This window comes from Ruditapes philippinarum, unplaced genomic scaffold, assembly GCF_026571515.1.
Source record: "Ruditapes philippinarum isolate M1 unplaced genomic scaffold, ASM2657151v2 ctg4195_1_1_1_1, whole genome shotgun sequence".
NCBI classification, from domain to species: domain Eukaryota; kingdom Metazoa; phylum Mollusca; class Bivalvia; order Venerida; family Veneridae; genus Ruditapes; species Ruditapes philippinarum.
The window spans coordinates 55244-79872 of record NW_026866387.1 but is presented as its reverse complement, the minus strand read 5'-3'; the positions used below and the strand labels follow the sequence as shown (position 1 = coordinate 79872).

Here is a 24629-nt window from a genome sequence, read left to right as displayed (position 1 = left end):
GTATTAACTTGATAAAACTGGACTTGAAATAGCACGTTTATGAAATTTTAGAATGAATTTATTGTTATTTTTACAAGAAATAGGTATTTTACAGTTGATCCAAATTTTGATCTTGATCCTAAAATTGATCCTCATTTTGATCCATTTATTTTTGCATTTGTTCTCTTATTTGTTGATTTTATCCCATTATTGGATGGTTTCTTTGCAAATAAGCAATTATATATATTTTGAATATGTTCCATTTGATTCTAGCATAATACGGTCAGTTTTAGTTTTATAAAACAATGAAAATAAAATCAGGATCAACTGATCCTGATCCTGATATTTTCTTTGTGAACACGGGCCTGATGCTTCAGACAAAAAACTCTCATCATAAAGTCATAGGTCAATATGTTTGTACATATACTTTATCCTGAATTGAATTATTAAATACTTCATTCTATTATAATAATTATGCACGTTCATATACTGGTTAAATGTTGTATGTGAGAGATGAACTTTCCGGATATCTTATTGAGTTATTTTTAAATTTCGTTTATCTTGTTCATAATTTCTATATATACCTGTTACGTTGATGTATGTTCTACATCGATTCATGTCCAAACCAATATGATTATATTAAGTTATTGTTTCAAAGGTTCTAAATGAATAATTCTAAATTTACATGTTCACTTAGAAGTATATGTTGATTTTTTTACTGCTGTATATGATTATTTATAAACTCACCCTTACTGATCTTTACTCTGATATACTCCATTATTATATATACAAATAAACGAAATGATCAACGTACTGTACACTCCCCTGTTCTTCGTTTGATCAATTCTTTAACAGACTGATACGATGAGAGCAAACAAAGCATCAAGTATAGATTGAATACGATTTATGTGAAGAAAGATTTCTCTGATTAGTTTTATCTTATCAAACAACATAACACATAGTAACATTAATTAAATAGAAATGTGAAGGTTATCAAAGAAAGCAAATAGAAACGCAAATGAGGATAAGTTCCTCTCTGGAAAAGTTGTTTCCATTTGAGACAAATCAGAGAAAAATCAAAACAGACAAGCATTTTCCCTAGCTGCATGACATGTTTTATTTGGAGTGGATAGTAAAACAATTCAAATCGTTTCACTTTATATTGAGTACATATGGGTTCAAGTTTGTCTTTTTTATTATTTCATTTGCAGGATATTCATGCAATAAGGCTTTTGCACTATTTTAGAATACACTGTAAATCTAGACATTCACAAGATATTGAAAAAATGATATAATACTAAAATGAGGTCAGATTTTTGTTTTATAATTTTATTTTATGTTATTTTATTTTATTGTCTTTATTCATTGTAACATTTCTTTGAAGAATATACGCTTATTTTGTTGAGGTTTAAATAGTGTGAGAGTAGCTAAAATGATTTTCCCACTTGCATCTCACTCAAAGCTTGCTGTTTGCCGAGGACCAATGTGAAAATCTGACTTAAAGCTGGAATAATGTTCAACAAAATCTTATAACTTAATACTGATAGATGACGTTCCTCGGTCAACGCCCAGCTTTGCTGATTACATATGTCAATCGAGTAGAATCACGAATTTTACACAAGAATAGAGGTTTAAGTTGATGTTATTTAAATCGCTGACGTTTTGTGTCCGTAGTATTTTCAAAAATATTCATTTTCATTAATTTCTGTATGAAGTTTCACCGTAAAGATTAGTTCATACAAATTTTACCACCATGTCTGGTCGCATTCTTTCATAAACAAAACAAATGCAGATCCAAAAACGTGCATAGTTACAATTCACGTAATAACTTTTAAATCCAATTACTCTACAAAAACTGAAATTGCTAGCACATGTGAATCCTAGCATAATGACAAAAATAACAACAACACAATATCACTTTAAAATCTACTTGTTATCTTTCTTTTAAAATAGTTCTATGTAACTCAATTATATAGTCTAAGTAATTACGAAGACAGGTTCTTTCAACACCGGGACTTTTTATAGATATTCCGAAAAGTAACTTGCACGCAAATCACCGACATATAAAGCATTCGTGCGCAATCAGTATGACACATTTTCATAAAAATGTAGTGCAACAAATAATTTTGAGAGACGGTATGATTAAGACATGTTCAGTTTGTTTGAGAGTGGTTGCGTAAAAAGCCCGTTAATATTATTAAACAAAATGTGTACGTAAAGGTATACAATATATCACCCATGACATAACTTACTTGTAAAGAGCAAATTACAAAATAAGATGACATTTTGACAAAAAGGAATGTTTGAAGCCTTTTATATTAAGATATAGAAATCTCTAATTTACGACTACATACAGACCTGTATCATATATTATAAAACTTTTGATATAAAATCCTGAACCAGTTTTTTTGTTGCTGTTGTTGTTTGTTGTTGTTTTTTTCTTGGCGTTGTTGTTGCTGTTGATTTCATTTAATTTTCATAAAAATATAAATACACTTTTAATGTAATGATATACTGAATTCGTTTGATTTTTTTTCTTGTAAACTTTATAGTTACCATATTTCATATTACATCATAAGTTTAGGTCTTTACAATATGAAACGTAAGGTTATATATGGTTTCTATTAGACAATATAGAACTTGCGTCTTAAATAACAGATCAAAATGTATCATATACCACTTGGATATGATTTTCAAGGAATTGTATGATATCTGAACTATGATATTTGTATTTGAAAATGCATGCTTCTGTTGATAGTGGTATATCTATATAGAACACTATATAATTATAGTGGTATATTTATGTAAATACAACTGATTGGAGAATGTTGGTGAACGTCAGTAAGACTTGTTTTTTATATCATCAAAGTTTCTGATTATTTGTCTCTGTCTAAGTTTATTTACTTACAATGGCAAACATAGTTTTGCATATAAGTTCTGTACCTTTTTCAATATATTAACCTTGCCGTTTTTAAGTCGAAGCTTCCTTGCTGATTATTTAAAGATTGATTTCAATTCAAGACTTTGAAATATTTTGAAACACATGTCCGGTATATTACGTTGTGTACATTCACTATTTTGTCCCTGATAATGCTCTATTTCTAAGACACATTTCTATAACGTTTACTTGTATTAAGAACCAAAAATCAATTGGATAAAATTCAATTCTCTTTTTATGGTTTTAAATAAAAGTTGCTGTAACAGTGAGGAAAAATGTGATATTTTGTCCGATAAAATGAAGGATCACAGTAAGTGTTTTTTTTTTAAAAAAAAATGAATATTTTACTTTACATTATCTTTTAACACTGGTTTGGTTTCCTTCAGAACCACAGGATACCTCAATATTGACTCATTTCTTATACATGTCAGAACTTTTTTCTATTGATCTAAATATATTATATTTGAGGTTTGATTGTAAAGTTAATTTGCCTTCAATGGACAAAATGACATTCCATTCCTGAAGGCTATATAATAGCTTCCTTCGAAACATTTTTCCTAATATTATTTCACAAAACATTTTAAGTGCCTTCCGATGTTTTGTGCCTCTAACATAACTTGGATTGTATGTTAAAGGCGAGCGTAAATTGTTGCCCTATATTCAGATCAAATAGTTCACGATAGGCCAATATATACATGCAATAATATTCAATTTCGTAATGTTTCTTTTCTTAAGATTGTAGATCGAGAACAAGACAATTATTAGTATGAAACTTGCTCCTTAAAATGTCACTGATTGGTAATGGAATAGAATTGAAATGTATAAACAACCATTTAGTGTCGATTTTAGTAGCAGTCTGAAGTCATTGTGCAAAATACATCTATATCATGGTCACATCTCTTTTTATGATCCTGAAGCCTTTTCAAGGAAACGGACGGTCGATTTATCTAAACGAATGATTTCGTTGAACATAAAGCTATATCTTGTAAATATTTCATAATTTTTTCAACATGATCTTATGATCTCATGGAATAATATCAAAATTTGTATCACATAGAATGCCAGCAATGGCGTCATTTGCCATAGAAACAATGGCTTCAAAATGCAATTAAAACTAAAGAAGACTATTGTTTATACTCATCATTATGCTGTGTCATCATTACGTCAACATAAAACATTATTTAAATTACAAATGCATTTAAGGATTGTGTTTTGGAAATCCTGCGTACTTGTGTGTTTAATATACGGTTTATTGTGTTAATAAAACCATAAGAAAGCTTCAACTAATTACAAAAGTATTAAATATTGCCAAAATAACTTGAACTCCCTTTTTAAATGCTGAACAAATTGAAATATTCATCTTTATCAGAAATCATGTTATACTCCTACATGCTCTTTTTTAAATGATTTTTCTTGATCTTTATATTGAGTGATATCATTTAAGGCTATGGCAGACAAACAATTGGATCTAATGACAGTTAGATATAGATTTACATGTATTTTAACTTTCTATATCTTTTTTACGTCCTTAACAATATATATATAGAATTCATAGTTTAAGCCTGACCGTACTTGTTAATTTAACTAATATTGTTTTTAAGATTAGCACTACTATCTGAAGTTAGGCATCTTCGCAATAGAAACAATAGAAAAGAAACACGTCAAAACCCTGAAACGTTTATTAAAATCAATAAGATGCTTAGAAACACTGACATGACGTAAGACGATAACACCAAGCTGGTGTAACGACTAAAATATACTGAAATAATTGAAATAAGAGAATACGCGCGTGCTCTAAGGCATGATGGAGGACAAAATTCAACGGTTAACATGACCCTTTTACCACATTATATGATGTATGTCAGAGTGTGAAGTTCTACTCTTACAATTCGGAACATATTATTGGCTAAACAAAATATATTTTGAGCTTCGTCTGGTAGGTGTCAATTTGTTTTATACATCAAGGACGTAAAAACATAATTTTGGCTGAGATGTTTTTCCTTCGGGCTTCATAAATTAAACGGATGAAAACATAACTTCGAGATGTTAATATCCTAGGACTTATAGTTTTATTTGCATATCTGAGATGTTTTTAGGAAAAGAAAACTGTCAGACGAAATATGTTACCATAATTTCTGCTTAAAAACACAACATAAATAATAATTTTTCAAAATATTTTAAAGCTTGGAAAGAAGGATTATTAAAGTAGTGCATTTTCTAAGGCTGATTTTTTATATTCAGCATTTTATCTTTTATCGCAAAGTTATTTTAAAAGGTATTTTACCAGTTCCCTTGGTCATTAAACCGAAAAGCGATTGAAACTTATCAAACTTAGATTAAATTTTGAAATAACAGATTAACAAAATATTTTAGACTGTAGTTAGAAATAGTTTATCTAAGTACCGTTAACGGAACTATTTTTATTCCGTAAACTGAACTATTTTTAGTTCCGTAAACTGAACTATTTTTGTATTGAATGGCTTCATTGTTTCAGCATCTGTTTGGGGAAATAAGCTGGCGAAATGTGACGGTTTGCTTTTTAGAATCTCCCTAGAACTACGTTCAAATATTTATCTCTAAAAATGTCATGTCAAAAAACACAGGTCATCAAGTCCTCTGCTTGACACTGCATGCTACACAATTCCCAATGGGTGTTTCTCATCCGGTGTTTTTTTTTGTTTAGTTTAATTGTACTGCAGTGAGGTGTTTTTGTCTCTTCGGGTAAAGTCACATATTGTCATTTCCCTTCAAGGATTGCCTGAAAGGAAAAAAACATTAGAATGTACAACAAAAGTGGCTTTAATGTTAATATTTCATTTATTGCAAAATGTGTAATTCACAAACGATAAAAAAGTCATTTAAATAATAAGGTTTCTTGCTACAGTTGTACTTTTTTAAAAACTAATTGTATTTATTTTAGCTCTAGCAAATCCGTATGCTAATTATGTTTTGATTTCAAAAGTGTGCACTATACTAAACTATACTATAGTATGATAAAATATGATGATATCCGTCGTCAAAAAAAACACCAGCAAAACTACTGGTCATTTAGAAAACGTCTATCAACGTTTCATATATAAAACAAAAGTTTTGAAATGAGTTTTGAAATCGGCAGTTTTGTTCTACAATTAATTGTTTTCCGTAATGAAACAATAGTCTTATACCATATATAAGTAAATTCGTGTGTCAAAAGTATACATTTAATTTAACACAAATAAAAACGTTCACTAACAAAAAATGTCAATAAAATATTTTACACAAACAACAATTCAATTTGAAATTGAAATAGGAAGAAATTGAAAAAAAATATAACAAAAGCTCCTGTAGTTAGAGTTTATTGAATTCACTTTTATATCTATTTTATTTCCTCCTAACAATATATGTCATGAAAATGTAAATTTTAAAAATACAACTTCTGCAGATGTAATTATAATTGTTACGTTTCGAGAAGTAATAGAGATACACGTTTTGAGAAATAAACGAGAAAATAAGGAAGAAGAAAGGCAAATATAGCATAATGTTAAACAAACATATCCCCTTACTTAAGACTGGATAAAATACTTAGGAAAGACCAAACTGTTTTTGACTTCTTATTGTTTACTGACCATTTACTGTTGTTGTTGTTTTTTGGGTTGTTTTTTTTTTGTGATTGCTTTGCTTCGTGTAATCGAATTTGTATTTGTCATAACAAAGGTTTATCTAAATATAACAGATATTATAAAAACAATCGCTCTGCTTTAAGGCTGGCTGACATAACATATTCAAAACATTTATAATGATTTTGTTACAAGTTAACATTCCAGCTGCTAAAAATGTCGGCCCAGTTATCTATTAACAAGTACTAAATAAATGTATACGAATTCATCCATTCATTTTTTGGGGTCCTATTTTAACATACAGCAATGTCATTGAAAACTTAAGAAGCTTCAATACGTCGGCTAGTACTTGGGTATAAAACTACGTAATTACAAAAAAAGATCAGATTCTGTTTAGGTACACAAAGGTTTCCTTATGTGTGTGCTAAAAAAGCTATCCTGACCGACTGACCTACAATCGGATTAAGCAAATAGAAGCGTTCAGTAATATCCTACAAAATTACTTTCGTCAGATTTAAGACCGACAAAGATCAATGGACGCGACGAAGAATATATGGTATTATGAGAATTGCGTCTTCACGTTTACTCTGTGCCTGGTAGCGACGACTGACTCTACTTATGCAACCAGTTCAGACCAAGATTTACCGGTAGTTTTATCATGTTCTGCACCGTTCGCTATTCAGTCAGTACTTTAAAATTGCTCATGAAAATTATAAATGGTTATGTCAAGATAATGATTACCAAGTCTGTGTAAGATATACTTGGCGTGACAAGGGTTACAATTTCGTTGTTTACATAAAACGTTCAGCCTTAAGTAAATGTGTTAAAAGTGTAACTTTGAATTAAAAAAACTTGTGATGCATCTAAAATATTGTTCTTTTGAAACATGCTTAAGTATAAATTATAATGAAAATTATCAAAACGATCATGAATTCAACTATTAAATACAAATGGTTACAATGCTTTTTAGTGTAAAGCATATTCGGCAGGTAACAGAAGTGAATATCTGTTTACAAACTGTAAAGTAATTTAGTTGTGACATTAAATAGCTTATAAACAACTAATTAAAGAGGACAAATAAAACCATTTGAATGCATCTACATATCAGCAGGATAGCAAACTTATGAATATAAATCATTAATATTATCGTGTTATATGTAGTTTTTCGCGTTTATTATTAATTATTAAATATGTGACAAAAAGTCATAATACATGCTTTGTGGTGTTTGCCTGTCAGGGACTGACAATAAATTACACTGCAAATGTTCAATTTAGTTTTTTCACAATGCATCGGCCGATAAGAGATGAGGCGTAAAACGGATAATGAATCAATCAGCAATGGAACAAGCACTCAGTTATTGTACTGTCAGGAAACATAATGGAACAAAAATGTTAATACATTGTGCTGATTTATTTTGTCCAAAGCTACTTATTTCAGTTTTTTGTCCATCAATCATTCTTAGTAAACATCCGTCACATTTGTAAATGAACATGCTGACCTAGATACGTTTTAAGCCATCAAGGACCATCATTTATCACAAGTTTATGGGCATGTCAACAAATTAAAATTGACTTGTGTTTTTAAGCAAGGTATACATATTAATTGAATTCAGCAGGTAGTAATCAATTTGTGCCTTCTTTAAAATTCCAATATTGTTTTTCTCCACTTGTATCAGTACTTTGAAATTTGTAATTTTTATATTCTCATTTTTATAATAGCAGTTATTCATAACATGACTTTAGTGCATTTTCAAAACAGTATTTCTGTTTCCGCAAAAAATATCAATATTTAAGTTGTATGCTGCTACAAATGAAATACAGTTCAAAATTACTTCAGAATATTATCTCTGCTTGATCGTAAGAGGCGACAAAAATGGGTTCGAATTACTGGACTCTAAGAATCTCTTAGTCCCAGCAGGTGAGGTGGTTTTGACTCTTTTTCTGGTTGTAAAACCCGAAGTAAGAAAGACTCATATTTCCTGTTTCGGCGCCATGTGAGCTAAATTGTGTTAAGCGCCATAAAACCAAACAAAAACAAAATGTAGCAGTAAATTCACAATGAGTGGTGAAAATATAAACAGTGTGTTTTTATAACCAAACAAGCATGTGTTTCTTTCATAGATGGATTTATTGTGGTAAAGTGTCATACACACAAAATAGAATTCAAACCTAACACAAATAGGTCTCTTGATATAAGATAGTAAGATAATTGATCTTGAAAACAAAACAAGCAAAAAAGACATCAACAAATGCAAAATTACGGTTATTGATTAGCATATTGAATTGAAAGTGACAATTATAAAACCTATGCTTTGAAATGATCACAGGTTATGATCATGTAGAAAAACCATCAGAATCTTTGAATATTAAAAGGACAAATTTGTACCCTCACAGATACAATTCTATGAATGTTCCAAGATGTTGAAAAAAAATATGGAAAAACGGAGATCCCTCAAGAGGACCGAAACTGTTGCAACAACAATGTGTGCAGGGTATCATTAAATCACTACATTTATGTTTCTGCGTGGCTTTTTGATTAATAAGCTTTTGTCTCGCAGACAAATGATGCATCTGTCTCTTTAATTCGAATAAAGTCAACTGTTACAGTACAAGTTTACTTTTATACTAGTACATAAAATAAATATTATTTATACAATTATGGTTTAACCGTAACGTTTACACGTGCAAGATATCAAAAAACGCATAGAGACAATGCCACAAAATAGGATCGCTTGTCAATAACAAAGAAAACATAAAACAAAGCCGCTTATGCATATAGAATCGAATTAGAAGTGCAAAAGATATACCCTAAAAAAAAAGATGAAATGTATACAACAATTACAAAGAGGAACACGAAATGTAAAAGAAAATAACAAACTTCGCAAAGGAAAAAAGTGTTAAAGCAAACAAAGTAGGTGCGACTGTTAAAGAAATGAAACTTCACGTGACAAATGATCAACGAGCACTGAGTAGATTGTCTGCTTTTTATCTGTATTAAAATGCAAAGGCGAGATGCTCTTTTATTGGAGGTTCCAGAGTTCTTCATCGCATCAATAGATATGATTTCTCTAAATACCAATCATTTTTATTGTTATGTAAGAAATAAAACCGTACGGAAAGATGAATAGTGTATTCCATAAGATAGATTTTGGTCTGATTGTCAGTAGTCTAATTTTGTTGAACCTAAATCTCAAACAAATATGACAAGTTTCCAAACATGAATCATCATTGGACCGCTGAATGAAACTACAGGTATGCCATGCTGTAATAGAGTAAGCAATCTATCTTGTACACAAAGAACATATAATTAATTTTGAATGAAAATACGAGCTTGTATGCCATAATGTAATAGAGTAACCAATCAATCTTGTACACAAAGAGCATATAATTAACTTTGAAGTGTCTAGGAAATTAGTTTTTGCCTGATTACACTCATATTGATACTATATGAAATATATAGCTATATATAGAGGGAAATACAGTGCACCGAACTGTGATAATGTGATAGGATATTGATAAGGTATTTTAACGATTATTATATAACTTTCTTTTAGGAATATTACTTTGAAAGGAAATGTCAATGACGCACAACAGTAATAAGTGAACGTCACCTTCATCAGATAATTTTATAATATAAATTTAGGCGATTGATCATTAACTAATTAAATATGTCTAAGACTTGAATATTTTTTTTAAAATTCACGTTTACATAAGGAGCAGCCGTTATTTTCTTTCAAACTACATTGAATAAAACATATATGTTACTATATAATAAGACATTTTACACGACAAAGTAGTGCCGAAAAGTGACACGCTTAATGAATAAGGGCCACGAAGAGGCTACAGTTCGATGGTTATTATTTATTCAGGGCCGATTATCACTTGTCGTGTCTTAAGTGACTTCACTTCACAGATTTTGTAAACTGATCTTCAGAAAATCGTTTTCTCATGATATTGTTGCTCACACTAAAGGAATGTTATTTTTTGTAAGCAAAGAGACAAGTGTTATAATTTTATTATCGGTATTATGATGCAAATGAAAACATTCATTTTGCTTTGCTTCAATCTATTATGTTGAAATATTTACGATTTGGGAATTTAAATGAGAGACTACAAATGCAAAAATGATATGAATTTGATAAAATGCTGTCGACTAAACCGGATTACAATTTTGTTTTGTATAATACATTCCGTTGGCCATTTATTTCCTGAAAATAACCAAAGGAACTTCCTGGTTCCCCTCGGGCGTTCAAGAATAATGAAAAGAAAATTGCGAATGAATTCAAGGAAAACAACGTTTTTTTTAATTCAAAAGCTAAATTATATTAATTATGAACACAGGAACTTCACACGGACTTTGTTGAAGAAACATCTGACCAGCAAAACCTTTTGTCAATAGAAAATTAAATGTGATTGAGAAAATACAGTATCTAAGAGCATTTTTAGTCGATTAAATGTAAAAGACAATGTCTGACTAAAAAGGCCACAACGTGCTGTCTTTTCTCTAACAATGCAAATATACAGTTTTTCATGTGAGAAAATGTTCCGACAAAAATAAATAAATAAAAATAAACTCGCTCATCGAACAATCTTCAAGTAAACTTAATCGTGGATAAAATTCCTCCGAAATTATACTATAATAATTAGTAATGATTATTTTATATCACAATTTTAGCCACTAGCATGACTCTAAGCATGTTTGGTATGCAAATGAACTTTATGAGTTTAATGTTATAAAAATTATGTTCATGTATATTGTACCAAACATATCTCTTTCTCCCGTTAATATTTCCATCAAGATAATATCGAAGCAAAAAACAAAAACAAAATGAGGTTTCATTCACAGAAAATCAATTTTAACGTACTGACATAACAGGCAATCACCAGTCAAAAATAATAAAGAAATTAGAAAACCTAAAAAAATCAATTAACTTATTAAAAACAAAACTAAATATTGCATTGTCTAAACCTATAGCCTGCTGATGGAAGCTAATATGAACAATGCGACCAATGTAGACCAAAATCAGCACATCCATGTCATCTATGGTCATATTCTACGCAGTTCGCCTTTAGTGTGAACATATTTTGACAAATTCCCTAAAAAGATAAAATTCAGTAGTTTGACTACATTGACAGATGGAAAAGACCTTGTAAACTATTTAGAATATTTAGGATTAATGATGCTAAGCATGCCTTAAGCCAGGGAAGGTTCGTTATACCCTTGCTGTTTGTCTATCAACATGTTTTCTCTAATTATTTTTTGTCTAGTCAGGGTTAATTTCACACTCAGGAAATCTGCATACAGCATTTTGTGAGAGAATACATTAGTACAGTTATTATTCTTAAGTAACATGTCTGGATTTTGACAGGTTTTTCCCATAGTAAAATTGCGTAACACTCGTAAAGTGCTATAAGTCTGATTTAATAAACAGGTCTTAGAAATTTCAATGAATTTATAATAGACCTTTGTTTGGTCTAAAATGTTTCCGTAATATATGTTATAAGCTCTCGAACTCTTTGGGTCAAATACTTTTACTTCAGTTATTTCAATTGTTGTTTACATGCAGAATTTAAGTTGATACTGAATATTCACTCAATAGTTTTAAAAGGAATCTATAAATTTGAGAATAACTACTATAATCAAAGAAAACGGCATTATATCAGAACATACCAAGATCATTAGCGGTATTTATTATACAATAAATGTATATAATTGGAGGTTTAATTTGTAAAATTCTCAATGTGCGAGTGCCTTGATTTATTGTCGCAATTATACGATACAAAATTAAAACTTTTTTTTCTTATATTCTATATGCAGCAAGTAATTCTTCTATCATAGATCACAAAAAAAGAATATAATTGCCTGCTTTATGTAGTACGATAGCGTTTGAGTTATTAATCTGACAAGTTGTAATGTAACCTAAAATCAAAATTATATTGTTAACAATGTTCGTCATCTTATCAAGCCATTTCTGACAATCGCGAACATTCTGATAACAAAGGCAATAATTTTCCATAATGGACTTTAAAATGAAGACAATAAATTCTCGCTATCTTTGAGTCTTGTTTGAACACAGTGTTTGATAAGGAAAACGTATTATTACATTTCGAAGAAACTTTTGAATTTAATTATGAAACCTCAGACAATTGAACTTAAATCAAAAGGATGTGATGTCAGTTTGTATCATTCATCATATTCAGATAAAGAAACATATTCAATAATGTTTTATGGAAAAAAAATCGGAATGAAACGTATATTTTGTAATTTAATGTAATCTTTTGTAACACATAAACATTTAGTATATCACAACGTAGAAAAATATTGAGAAATAAAAGCTTTTCTGTGATATGACGGGCCTAAATTGTCTAGGTGTTAAAAGAGTTTGGCTTGGCAACAACCTACGTATAGCGAAATTTTGAAAATTGCATGATAAGGGAATTCGTCTCTCTACTTCCATCTCAAAAGGAAACAAATAGATCTGCATCATATTTGAAACCCATTAAGAATTTTACCTACTTATATAATGAATTTATGTATAGAACTGATAATCTCATGAAGACGTTGATATGCTAACGCCCGTAAACTGACATTTTATCTGTCAGTCAACGAGAAATGCGGTTACTCAACACAATGACAGCAACACGCACACGTGTTAGAAAATTAAATTAAAAGCACATTACGAAAAAGAAAATAACAAACAACAAGGCAATGCAAATCCTTTTATAGATAAATATTGTTTATCATAAAGAAGGATTTAAATTTTCCCAAAATGCATAATGTCTTTTGCCGATATAAATCAAAGCATTATAATACACATTTTAATTTTAATGATAAATCGTTCAAGGGGCTCCATTTTTGATAATTATAATTAATGTTTCGTTTGATGAAGGTCTATGTGCAAACTTGCAGAATATTTGCTACCTGCGTTTTTCCAGAGTTATCTTTCTAGTTATATAAATATGACCCAAAATTGAAAACAAAATGTTGGAACGCTTTCACTCCATCTCACGTATTGTATTATTGTTCACAGTTCATAACAAAGGTTAACCTCACTCTTTCTCGTTCACACACCATACATCGAAACCTCACGCATTTTACTTCTCATTCACAGATCACATTCCGGCTTAGTGTCACTGTTTGCACGTTCATAGATTTTTTCCGGGTTATATCACTTATTTCCAGTTCACAGATCATTTTTTGGCTTAATATCACGCATTGTCCTTTAGTGATGTTTATGTTTTATGAAAACCACATAATCATATTGTAAGAAAGTCGGTCAAGATATCTTATCTAATCTATATCTAAATTGGATACATAACCCGCTTTATTTGATAAGTATAACTAGATCAATCTATTGCTGATATAAAAGATGTACGTCGCTCGCTCGTCATGAATAATGCTCTGACAGTAACAGATTAATCTGAAAGTCTTTTTAATTCTTTATTTATCTATATTTACGGGGGAAGGGAGTGAGGGGGTCTTACAGACTCCATGCTTGATAACTGAATTGCATCTAAATTTTCATTTGATTCTTTTTGCATGGTATTTAAGGGCTAGATACATATAACTATGTGAAGAAATGAACGTATCAATACAACTGTGAACTACAATTATTTTTTCATCATTTTATCCGATTTAATGTTTTATTTGCTAAACCATCAATTGATGTATATGTATTAGTATCATGTTTGTTCCAGTCATCGTATTGAAACCATTATACTAGTAGGCAAATTGAAGAAAGTTTTAGCCTTGTCTAATAAAGCTTCTACGTGGAATATATTGAAGTAATTTGTTGACAAAAAAGTTTTAATCAAATATTCCAACGTCAATGCACTGCGACAATTGAAATTAAAACCATCTATCAAATAGAATTCTACTTTCGTCTGAAAACTCGTGTTCAAGATGACAAATGGTTTTAATTTCTAAAATAGTTTGAAAATATTTACGATTTATTTTCAGTTCAACATATATAAAGTTTAGTCTTTTAGAATTAAAGACATGATATATGACTGAAAACAAGAACTAGAACAATGTCGACTTTGAACAGCCACTTTTTGTTTGAACCAGATTTTCAAAAGGTTTTGAAAAACAAGCATGTGTGTTTACAAAATATACATAATATAAAAGTAAATTATTTTTGTTAACCCATTGAATCAATGATAAAAGACTGTGTCACGTTTTATTGTTGCATGGATGATTAACCTGTCCGTGCTCTGTCTTGTGCCCTGTCATGTTTTTGTTTGGGGTCCGCCTGGGCTCCTTGTCACTGGTTCTTGTTGCTGGGCCGTATGTGGGTTGCGTTCATTGCACGCCGCCTTTCCTTGTTGATCTCGTTTATCATAGTTTTAGAACTGGCATTATGTTTCGATCTATGCAACCTTATCGAAAGAATAGAAATATTCATGTATTTAATATACGAGTAATTCACGCCTATCATAAAGATCAAAATGTGGTATGTAAAGAATTTGGGCGTCTTGTTCCCTGTGTCCAACAGGGGATTCAGTTGGTTATTCGCGCGAATCCCCAACTACCCACTAGAAGTTTGTTGGTTATTCGAACATTACATGTATTTCTCTAAAAAAGGAAAATATCTTTTTCAGAATAAACATATGACAAAATGGATTATTTTTACCAAAAAAGTGTCACCCCGACTCCCTAAGTCTTATTACATGTTTGTACTATATGGGAAATACAATGTTACAATTACAAAAAAACAACTTTAAATGAAATTTGCTAAGATTTTTATAAACATAAAACCATTTTGTGTGTCTAACGCAGTAAGGGCTTTTTTGTGCATACATCTATGTTGACATTTATTTGATTTATTTGACGTGGACGAGTGCTGCTTTAACATATGTTTTCACCTTATTTCCGCCAATACAAATATTTTTACTATAGGCACGTGATTTAATAGATATGTTTCTAAGCATCATCTATCATTAATAACAAGTATTGGTTTTAGTTTACGTATTATAATATTATAACTTTGGTTCAATTTAACAGAACATTGCTTCTCTTATATGTTTTATTGCTTATTAACAGTCTTAATTATTTTCCTTTCGTGTAAAGTCCTTTTATCATAATCCCTCGAGCAAGGATATATATGTCAACCATTGTCAATAACTTTAGACCTCACCGATGTGAAAATTCTATTCCTTTGTCACCAAAGTGATAATGTATATAGGAACTTCCAAAATAGTTATAAATCAGAGTAAAAAGATCGATCCAACGCTACTTCAGTAAAACTCTAACAATATTTCATATGGACAAATAATAAAAATGAAAATTGTAATGGCAGTTTCAACATTGCACGTTAATAAAAAAAATATTCGGTTCTTCTGGAGTTATAAAGTATCTTCTGCGAAATAAATACAACGTTAATAAAATTTACAAACAATCTTTTGTATGATAAAATAATATAAATGACTCTTGTTATGGCAATTATGACACACAGTCACGACTAACGCAATGACTTGACACAAAAAACACTACTCACACACTAACCTGACTGTAAGGACTACTTACACACTAACCTGACATACAGAACACAACTAACACTGATCTGAAACACCCGTTACTGCTCATTAACTGACCTGACACAAAGGACACTCCTCACACACTGACCTGACTCACAGGACTGCTCGCGCTGACCTGACACTCACAACTGAATAGTCACATACGTCATTATTAACACTACTAACACACAGTGACCTGACACACAGAACACTACTAACACTTACCTGACACACACGCCACTACTCATGAACTGACCTGACATAAAGGAAACTCCTCACACACTGACCTGATTAACAGGACTGCTCACACACTGATCTAACACAAAGACTGCTACTTACACACGGACCTGACACACAAATGACACTACTCACAACAAATGTCATTACTCACATTACCCTGACACACAAGGTACGACTCACACACTACCATGTTATAAGACACAGAACACTACTCACACATTGATAAAACTCACAGCACTTTACTCAGACACTTTAATTACTCACAAGGAACTACTGACACACAGATCTCAAACACACGAAACTTCTCAAAAACTAGCCATACACACAGGACACGTCTCACGTACCACTCACATACAGTGGACATTGAACACACAGGATTATCACTATCATCATCAGTACGCTTCGTAAGTTAGTATGATACCTTCTTCGCATGAAAAAAAAATCCCTTGCTGGTCTCAATTACACAACGGTCTTTACACATAAAATTTCATATACTTCAGTTACAATCTATAAAACTTAGTAAACATGAAAATTACAAAGTAAGGCTGTTATTGGCGATATGATTACACCTTAAAGTTTATAGACATATTTTTAATTGGAAGGTTTCTTACATGTTATTTTCAGAAAAAGCGAGAAGCACCAGCCAAATAAAATGTTTCCTAACTTTTAAATAAAACAACAAAGACTATGACGAGAATAAAATTAGATAAATAATTAAATAAAATATGTATTACTAAATATAAATTTCAGACGATATGATATTAAGATTAAAAGGGACTCCACTGAATTTTTAACATGATGAGACTGCAAATCATTGCATCATTTCCCCGAGAGCATTTGATCTAGGTCTAGAGCAGTCACTCGTGTGCGAATTATCAGATCATTCCTTCACCTTGTTTTTCCAGAATGATATTTTTATTGAGCAAATTGACTCAAACATGAAAAGCGTTGAAACGCTATTCACTCAAATTGCGATAAGAACCGCATAAAAATCGATATTCAAATTAAATTTTGAGTATATTTCCTTTTTATCCCTTGCAGAGTTTTCCAATTTAAGTGCTTTCCAAGATCTATTTAAGAATTTCAATATTTATGTTTTTTGCCTTTTAACATTATTTGAGCTCCATCAACGACATATTATAAGACCACTTACAACTTCACTGTACATATCAAATGGTTCTGTCAAATTGATAAATGATTTCATAATTTTACATGTTTGTATAATTCAGATTATATCATAATATCAATCAAGAATACACGAAACACACAGCACAATTTTTTAATTTATATTTTTAGAAATACGCTGTAAAACTCGTCAAATGTGACTACAGCTAACAAATTCATGTCATTTTTGTAACACGAATATCAAACCATTTTGAAACACTTTTCGAATATTTTACAGTGTATTATTTTCTTTTGCCACTACTTGATGAGAGTTGCAATGTTGCGGTTCTTTTTTTCAACAGCTGTTCACTTAGTAAAAGTTCACATGAATGTGAGCTTAGACAGTGTAAAGAATACAGCGTGTATATGTGGTATGCACATGGAAAAAAGAAGTTTATATTTCATCGCCATGTACCACACAAAACAGTATCATAAAATCATAACCATAACCCTGTATAGGTATGTTAGACTAAAACACAAGATTTAAAATATTTCAAATGAAAGAACAATGCAATAAATATCATGTTTTGTTTCGAAATTTCGACTTTACGCATGCGCAGAATATAAGATTTCAGTCTAATTATTGTTCTTTGTCTAATCATAACATCAGCTTGATGCCCATTTTACAATCTGATAATTTTCATGTAGATGTTTTTGCTATAGCTCGTTAACTATCCAATTTATCTTAACATGTCTGGATTATGACGTTTTACATTCCGAAGCGAATAGCTTGATATATATAAAACTGCATGTGCTCAAATTCAGACCGACCGGTTTGCTCAATATGGAAAGCATAAAATTTGAAATCCATGGATTGCTGGTTCTATGCCCGGACAAAAGCGAATTTTCTCCATGACATTTGATACCATACATAAAATATTATGGTCAATTGACTTACTTAAATCATACTGGATTTAGTTGTCTTGTCACTTGGGGAGAAAAATGGTTATTTTGCATTAATTAAAAAAGCATGTAAAGTGGACCGAGAAAAGTTGTCATTATGCGTTAATTAAAAAAAGCATGTAAAGTAGACCGAGAAAAATGGTCATTATGCGTTAATTAAAAAAACATGTAAAGTGGGCCGAGAAAAATGGTTATTATGCGTTAATTAAAAAAAGCATGTAAAGTGGACCGAGAAAAATGGTCATTATGCGTTAAATTAAAAAAAGCATGTAAAGTGGACCGACAAAAATGATCATTATGGCTGCGTTAATTAAAAAAAGCATGTAAAGTGGACCGAGAAAAATGGTTATTATGCGTTAATTAAAAAAAGCATGTAAAGTGGACCGAGAAAAATGGTTATTATGCGTTAATTTAAAAAAGCATGTAAAGTGGACCGAGAAAAATGGTTATTATGCGTTAATTAAAAAAGCATGTAAAGCGGACCGAGAAAAATTGTTTGTTTATGCGTTAATTAAAAAAACATGTAAAGTGGACCGAGAAAAATGGTTATTATGCGTTAATTAAAAAAAGCATGTAAAGTGGACGAACCGCCATGATATGACTAAAACATGTCTTTCAATTGACGTAGGGGTCAGACATACAAACACACAAATCGACCATTGCTGTTTTGTATAATATAATTATTTTATATTATTTTCCATATTTTAGTGCGTTTGTTTATAAAACAAAGCTGTCCTCAAAATCATCTTCAAAAAATCTTTCGATTTCTACGAAACAAAATACGAAACATTTATTTTCTTTAAATTATTTCTCAAAAAACTAAACTGAACTAATTAGAATGGTAATACATGTATTATATTTTAGTGATCCGATGGTGAAATCGTAGGCTTTTTGTCTAGTCCAGGATATTTTTACCAAATTATTTACGATGGCTTATATTTGGGAATCAATAAAAATAATGTTTGGCAAACAGTTTGCGCAGACGGGTGATAGACAATGTGATCTCCAAAATAAATACGATTTGCTTACATCAATAATATCTGTCAACGGAAAATGGCTTTGATAGTCTTTGCTAAACGTACTTTTTAACATAGAAAATATTATGCTTGGACATGAAACAAAATTACCTACCCTCTTGAAGAAAGCCTATCTAAAAGTAATTTTTGACACAATTATGACATATGTTAAACACGGTAAAGAAATTGCCAATCAAGTAAATAAATGCAAATAATACTTATTATTTAAGAAACTATATAATTATTCTATTCCGAATGATGAAACACAAACAAAAATGTTTTGTAAATATTAAATAATATGTGGAAGGTTTTGATACGCATTTGAACATAAAGATTATAAAAGTAAGATTGGCCTTACAGCGAGTAATATATAGTCAGGTTTTAAATATAAATGAAACACATATTTGTAATAGAATGATACTTTTTACAAATGTAATAAAAACAAGAATGTCCCTTGAAGCTGAGGGGTTTCCTTTACTGGTTGAGACATCATAATTGCAGCCATCGTGGCAAGTGGCTGATTTGTGCCATTCGTGTTTTCGCCCCGCGACCCCGCGCAGCGAAAGCCGAAATTTTTAAGTTAAAATGGCCAAAGCGCGGGGCGAAAACACGCTATTAGCAAGGGCGCGGGGCAAAGTTTAATAAATAAAATTTCGCCCCGCACGGGTGCAAAGCCAGATTTATGAAATAAAACGGCGGTGTCGCGGAACGCAAACTACTTATAAGCAGGTCGCGGGTCAAAGTTAAATCAATAAAACTTCGCTGCGCGCCTCCGCTTATTAATGTATTTTCGTCCAGCGACCCCGTCAAGTGAAAAGTCGAAAATTACTTAGTTAAATGGGGGTAGCGCGGGGCGAAAACTCGGTTATTAGCGAGGGCGCGGGGCGAAGTTTAATTAATAAAATTTCACCCCGTAGGGACGCGGAGACAGATTTAAGATATAAAATGGCGGGGTCGCGGGACGAAAACGGGGCGAAGTTTAATAAGCGTGTTTTCGTCCGGCGACCATTCAAAGCGAAAAGTCAAGAATAAACAAGTCTAGATGGCGGGGATTGGGAGCGAAAACACGCTAATTAGTCCCCCGCTAATTTTAAAGCCCGTGTGCCGAAGTTTTATTTATATAACTTCGCCCCGCACCTCACAATTACCGTGTTTTCCTTCTGCCCCCTGCCCGCCCCCAATTTTAACTTTTAATTCTCGACTTTTCGCTTGGCGGGGTCGCGGCACGAAAACACGAATGACACAATTCACCCACCATATATTTGTAATACGTAGAACGATACGTTTTACAAATGTAATCCCTTTACAGGTTGAGAAATCATAATTGCAGCCTTCGTGGCGCCTAACTTGGTTCGAATATATTAACTGGATTCAATGCATCTCTTAGCTCCGGCAGGGGATGTTACCCCTGGTTTTGCTTTAAGTTTGTAACTTCCGAGTTTGCCAGTATCATTATTCCTGTTATAACTTAAATAATAGTCGGTACAGTGTATGTATTCGATATAATAAAAATATAAAAAAAAATATGAAAGCTTGGTAGTTTGTTATTATTTCTGCTGCGCCCATATTGATCGATTTTATGTAAATTGTAAATATTGTGTTTGTGTATACACATTGTATTCCTTCTGGCTGTTCTTTGGTTATAACAATTATTTCTTATAATAGTTATATTCTACTAAATCTCGTGTTGATTATTTTCAAATCATCCAGTGGAATTTCACTCACTGCAAAAACAAATCTGAAGTTTAAGAAACAAAGAACTAATCACATCTTTGCAAAATCAATATCAATTTACTTGAATATTTAACTTATATACAATCGCTATGTTGTACTGAAACATTATTAATTGATAATAAAACAGATGTGTATATTTATAACCAGTATCGCTGATTCCATTGCCATATTTGTTTCTTTGGGAAATTCTTGATTACAATATTCACCAGATTATTAAATAGGCAATTGCTATGTAGCCAGTTTAGTGCCATAGCAAAAAAACTGGAAACATACCGAGGCAAAAAAAGAAGAATTTCATTTAATAGCTTAATTTTTGATAAAAAATAATGTCATAAAAAAACGAGGGCCGATTGAATCATACTTTTTTAATTTTCAAAATTGTATCATATTCAAGATTTGAAAAAGAAAGACGCTTTAAGATAAATATTTGCAGCCTTCTAACAAGATTTTCCTATTACAATCTGCAAATATTCCATTAATTTACTGTCATATACGTCTGATAGAAATACAATAAATAGCTTTATTTTAATCATTTCTTTCGTTTTTAAACGATGATATCAATTCTCATTCTCATTCACACAAGTGTTGAATTGCAGCATTTTGCCTCAAAAAGACGAAGCAAAGACAAAACCAATGATCTCTGTACAAATAAGTGATAGTTGGTATTCCTAAACGCGAATTCAACATTCAACGTAATTATATAAAACTATTCAGTGATTGATTTGGAAACAGCACTGTACTAAAAACCAGAAAATACGCCAGGTTTGTCATATTGAACTAAATTATAAGTTTTTAGAAATAAATTAAATTATACTTTTATAGGTCCAGTCCTAAAGAATAACATTCGATCCAGACAAGAGTTAACATTTCCAAAAAATAATAGTTTGACTTTCTAATCAATATTCCAGGCTATTTTTCGGGGATGGAGGGTAAGGGCTAAAATATCATTTACTCTAAAAGTCATCAAAACTGTGCTTTTCTGGATTAAGCAGCTGCTGTATACTAGTGTAGGAGAAGAGGTATACAAAGGCAGATCTGCACTAGTTTACGAGATTACGGGACGCTGTATATTACATTAGGTGAAACCGTATGATACTTTAAGGGGCAATTTGTGCGCATTAGATGCAAAGTTTAGTTCAGCGATAAACTAGTTAATGAAATGACCGTACAAATGAACTCAAAACTTTCTCTTCAAAAAATAAGAAAAGAACGCTTTAATTTTAGCTTACTTTTTATTGAATATAAGCGTTAATTGAAACAGTTAAAATTGTCAAACTAACTAAAAAGATTTAATCTATACAATTAATCACAGTAATAGTTTTGTAAGTAATACATGTAGTTTCTTTTATTGCATGTTTTATATACTGATGTGAAAAGGTTTATTTGAGAGGTTTATTTTAATACTTTCATCATTAAATAACGATCGTAAAACCTAGATACTTAAAGTTTCATTGAACCTATTGCTGATATGACCGATTGTATCACAGGACGATTGAAACAAATTGACATGGCCAACTTATCCATCTAACGCACACGATATACAACAGTATTGGCCTCTTGCTGAGATACAATCAACAGTGATTTTCTTATGTCAAACCACAAAGAAGTTGGATATACAAGTCCGTTTGAAGTGTTGGCCACTTCTCCTATCTTCTTCCCTTCTCTGTTAATTTGTTTCACATTAATTGATTGAGATCCACAGGCTAGAATATTCCCTGTTTCATCAAAACAAACTCCGCTAGGTCTCTTCAGGTCCGGGTCATTTTGTTTCCAAATCAATTTCCCACTTGTGTCAAATGCCAATAAACCTTCATTCCAGTCAGCAACCACTATTAAATCATCTCTCACTGCTATTGCGTAAAAGTCTGTCAGCTGTGATTCTGCATGACCGTCCTTGCTAAATTTTGTTAAAAGTGTTCCATCTAGTTTATAAACATATATAAATACCCCTTGGTCAGTGACCAGCAGTACATTTCCATCAAATGCTACACCACGACACGTATGTCTAAGCTTCATGGTTCGCGAAACCTTAATTTTGTTCGTAACGTTTATAAATTTTATATTCTTTTGTTCCTCTGGGAAACTTACAACTGCTTCTGTGGAGTTAACGGTACACACTGCCCATGGTTCACTTGAAAATTTGATTGTATTTTTAATAGCGTATGTGTCAGCCCCGAGACGTATCAATTTCTTGTTGCTTCGATCTGCGAGCAAAACAGATCCATCGGCTAATACCACTAATCCTGTTATATTACAATTATTATTGCTTTTCTCTGGCACCACTCGTGTCTCTCGTTTTTCTGCAATTTCGTACAATATAGTTGGATCTCTCCTGAAGTTAAGCTGACATGCTCCAAGAGATTTAGTTTCCGACAAAAGATTAAGCAGCTTATCGTTCGGGAGAAATTCTATTTCTGGGATTTGTATCTTAAGCTTGTGCAATGCCTCGCGCGTTTCTGTGATCTCTAGTTGACATTCCTTGATTTCAAATATCTTTATCATACTCGGTTCAGTCTCATGTAGTACTGATTCTAAGCAATCAATCCTCATGGACAGACGTCTCTTTGCTTCTGATAGGTCCGTTTCGGTCTTTTTTACATACTCAGTCAATGCTTTTTCTATATTCTGTATAGATTCTTTTTCAAAAGTATCTATTTGTTTCAAAACCTCTGCTTTAAAATCCTTTATTTTCTTAATTGCCTTTTGCTTTTCTTTATTCAATGTTGTCTTTTCGTTGTTTATTTTCTTAACAGCTTCATTTATTTGACTTTGTATTGACTCAATTTCATCGATCATCTTTTGTATAGACTCAGTAGTACATTCTTTTGACAATTCTTCCATTCCTTGTACTTCGCACGTTCTTGAAAGTAAAAGAAAAGGATAATTATCTACAGTTATTCTGAATCTTTATATAAGAAAGTTAGTATAATGTTACAGTATACACTCATTATATGATTATGATTTGGATATCAAAGTCTATAGACTTGGTTAATGTGATATTCAATTATGGCGAATGTGATATTCAACGAGGCCGATATGTGATATTCACCGATAATGTCACATTTGCCGGGTTCATAGACTTGTATATTCATCGTCATGCATATTTTTATATATTATGAGTTGTTTGTTGCAAAACAATATCACCTACGATAGGTCAATCATAAATACTTGCAATCACAGCACGTTAAATTGTTTGTCATATAATAATATTCATACTAAAAGAAATATGTCGTGCATGTGTGCACATTTGTTTTAAAACTGCATCATGATAAAACAAAATTATATAGTATATAGCAAAAGTATCTTTAATGTTCAAAGGCTTGCATTTGAAAGTCAACTATTTATCCCAAAGTGTCTTAATATCTTCTCTGACATAAAGTAAAATGTGAAAGTTTATCTTCAATAAAATTACAAACGTCATTTGACATCCATTATTCTCTTTGCAATTTCGCACGTTTTGCTCTTGTAGTAATTTGACGATATCAATTACAATTTGATCAAAATAAATGTAGTAATTTATGATAGTTTATAATAATAAAAAAA

The 24629-nt window shown here is 31.3% G+C and overlaps 1 protein-coding gene across 1 annotated transcript; it reads right to left on the bottom strand.

The window, feature by feature from the left end:
• Positions 1–22610: 22610 nt before the first annotated feature.
• On the bottom strand, positions 22611–23927 carry LOC132732369 (uncharacterized). Its single transcript, XM_060718779.1, has one exon. It carries the CDS (start codon positions 23925–23927, stop codon positions 22611–22613), a length of 1317 nt encoding a protein of 438 aa, XP_060574762.1.
• Positions 23928–24629: the final 702 nt, after the last annotated feature.

Excerpts from the sequence above, each read along its gene's own strand:
- LOC132732369 (XM_060718779.1), bottom strand. The coding sequence starts at position 23,927 with ATGGAAGAATTGTCAAAAGAATGTACTACTGAGTCTATACAAAAGATG.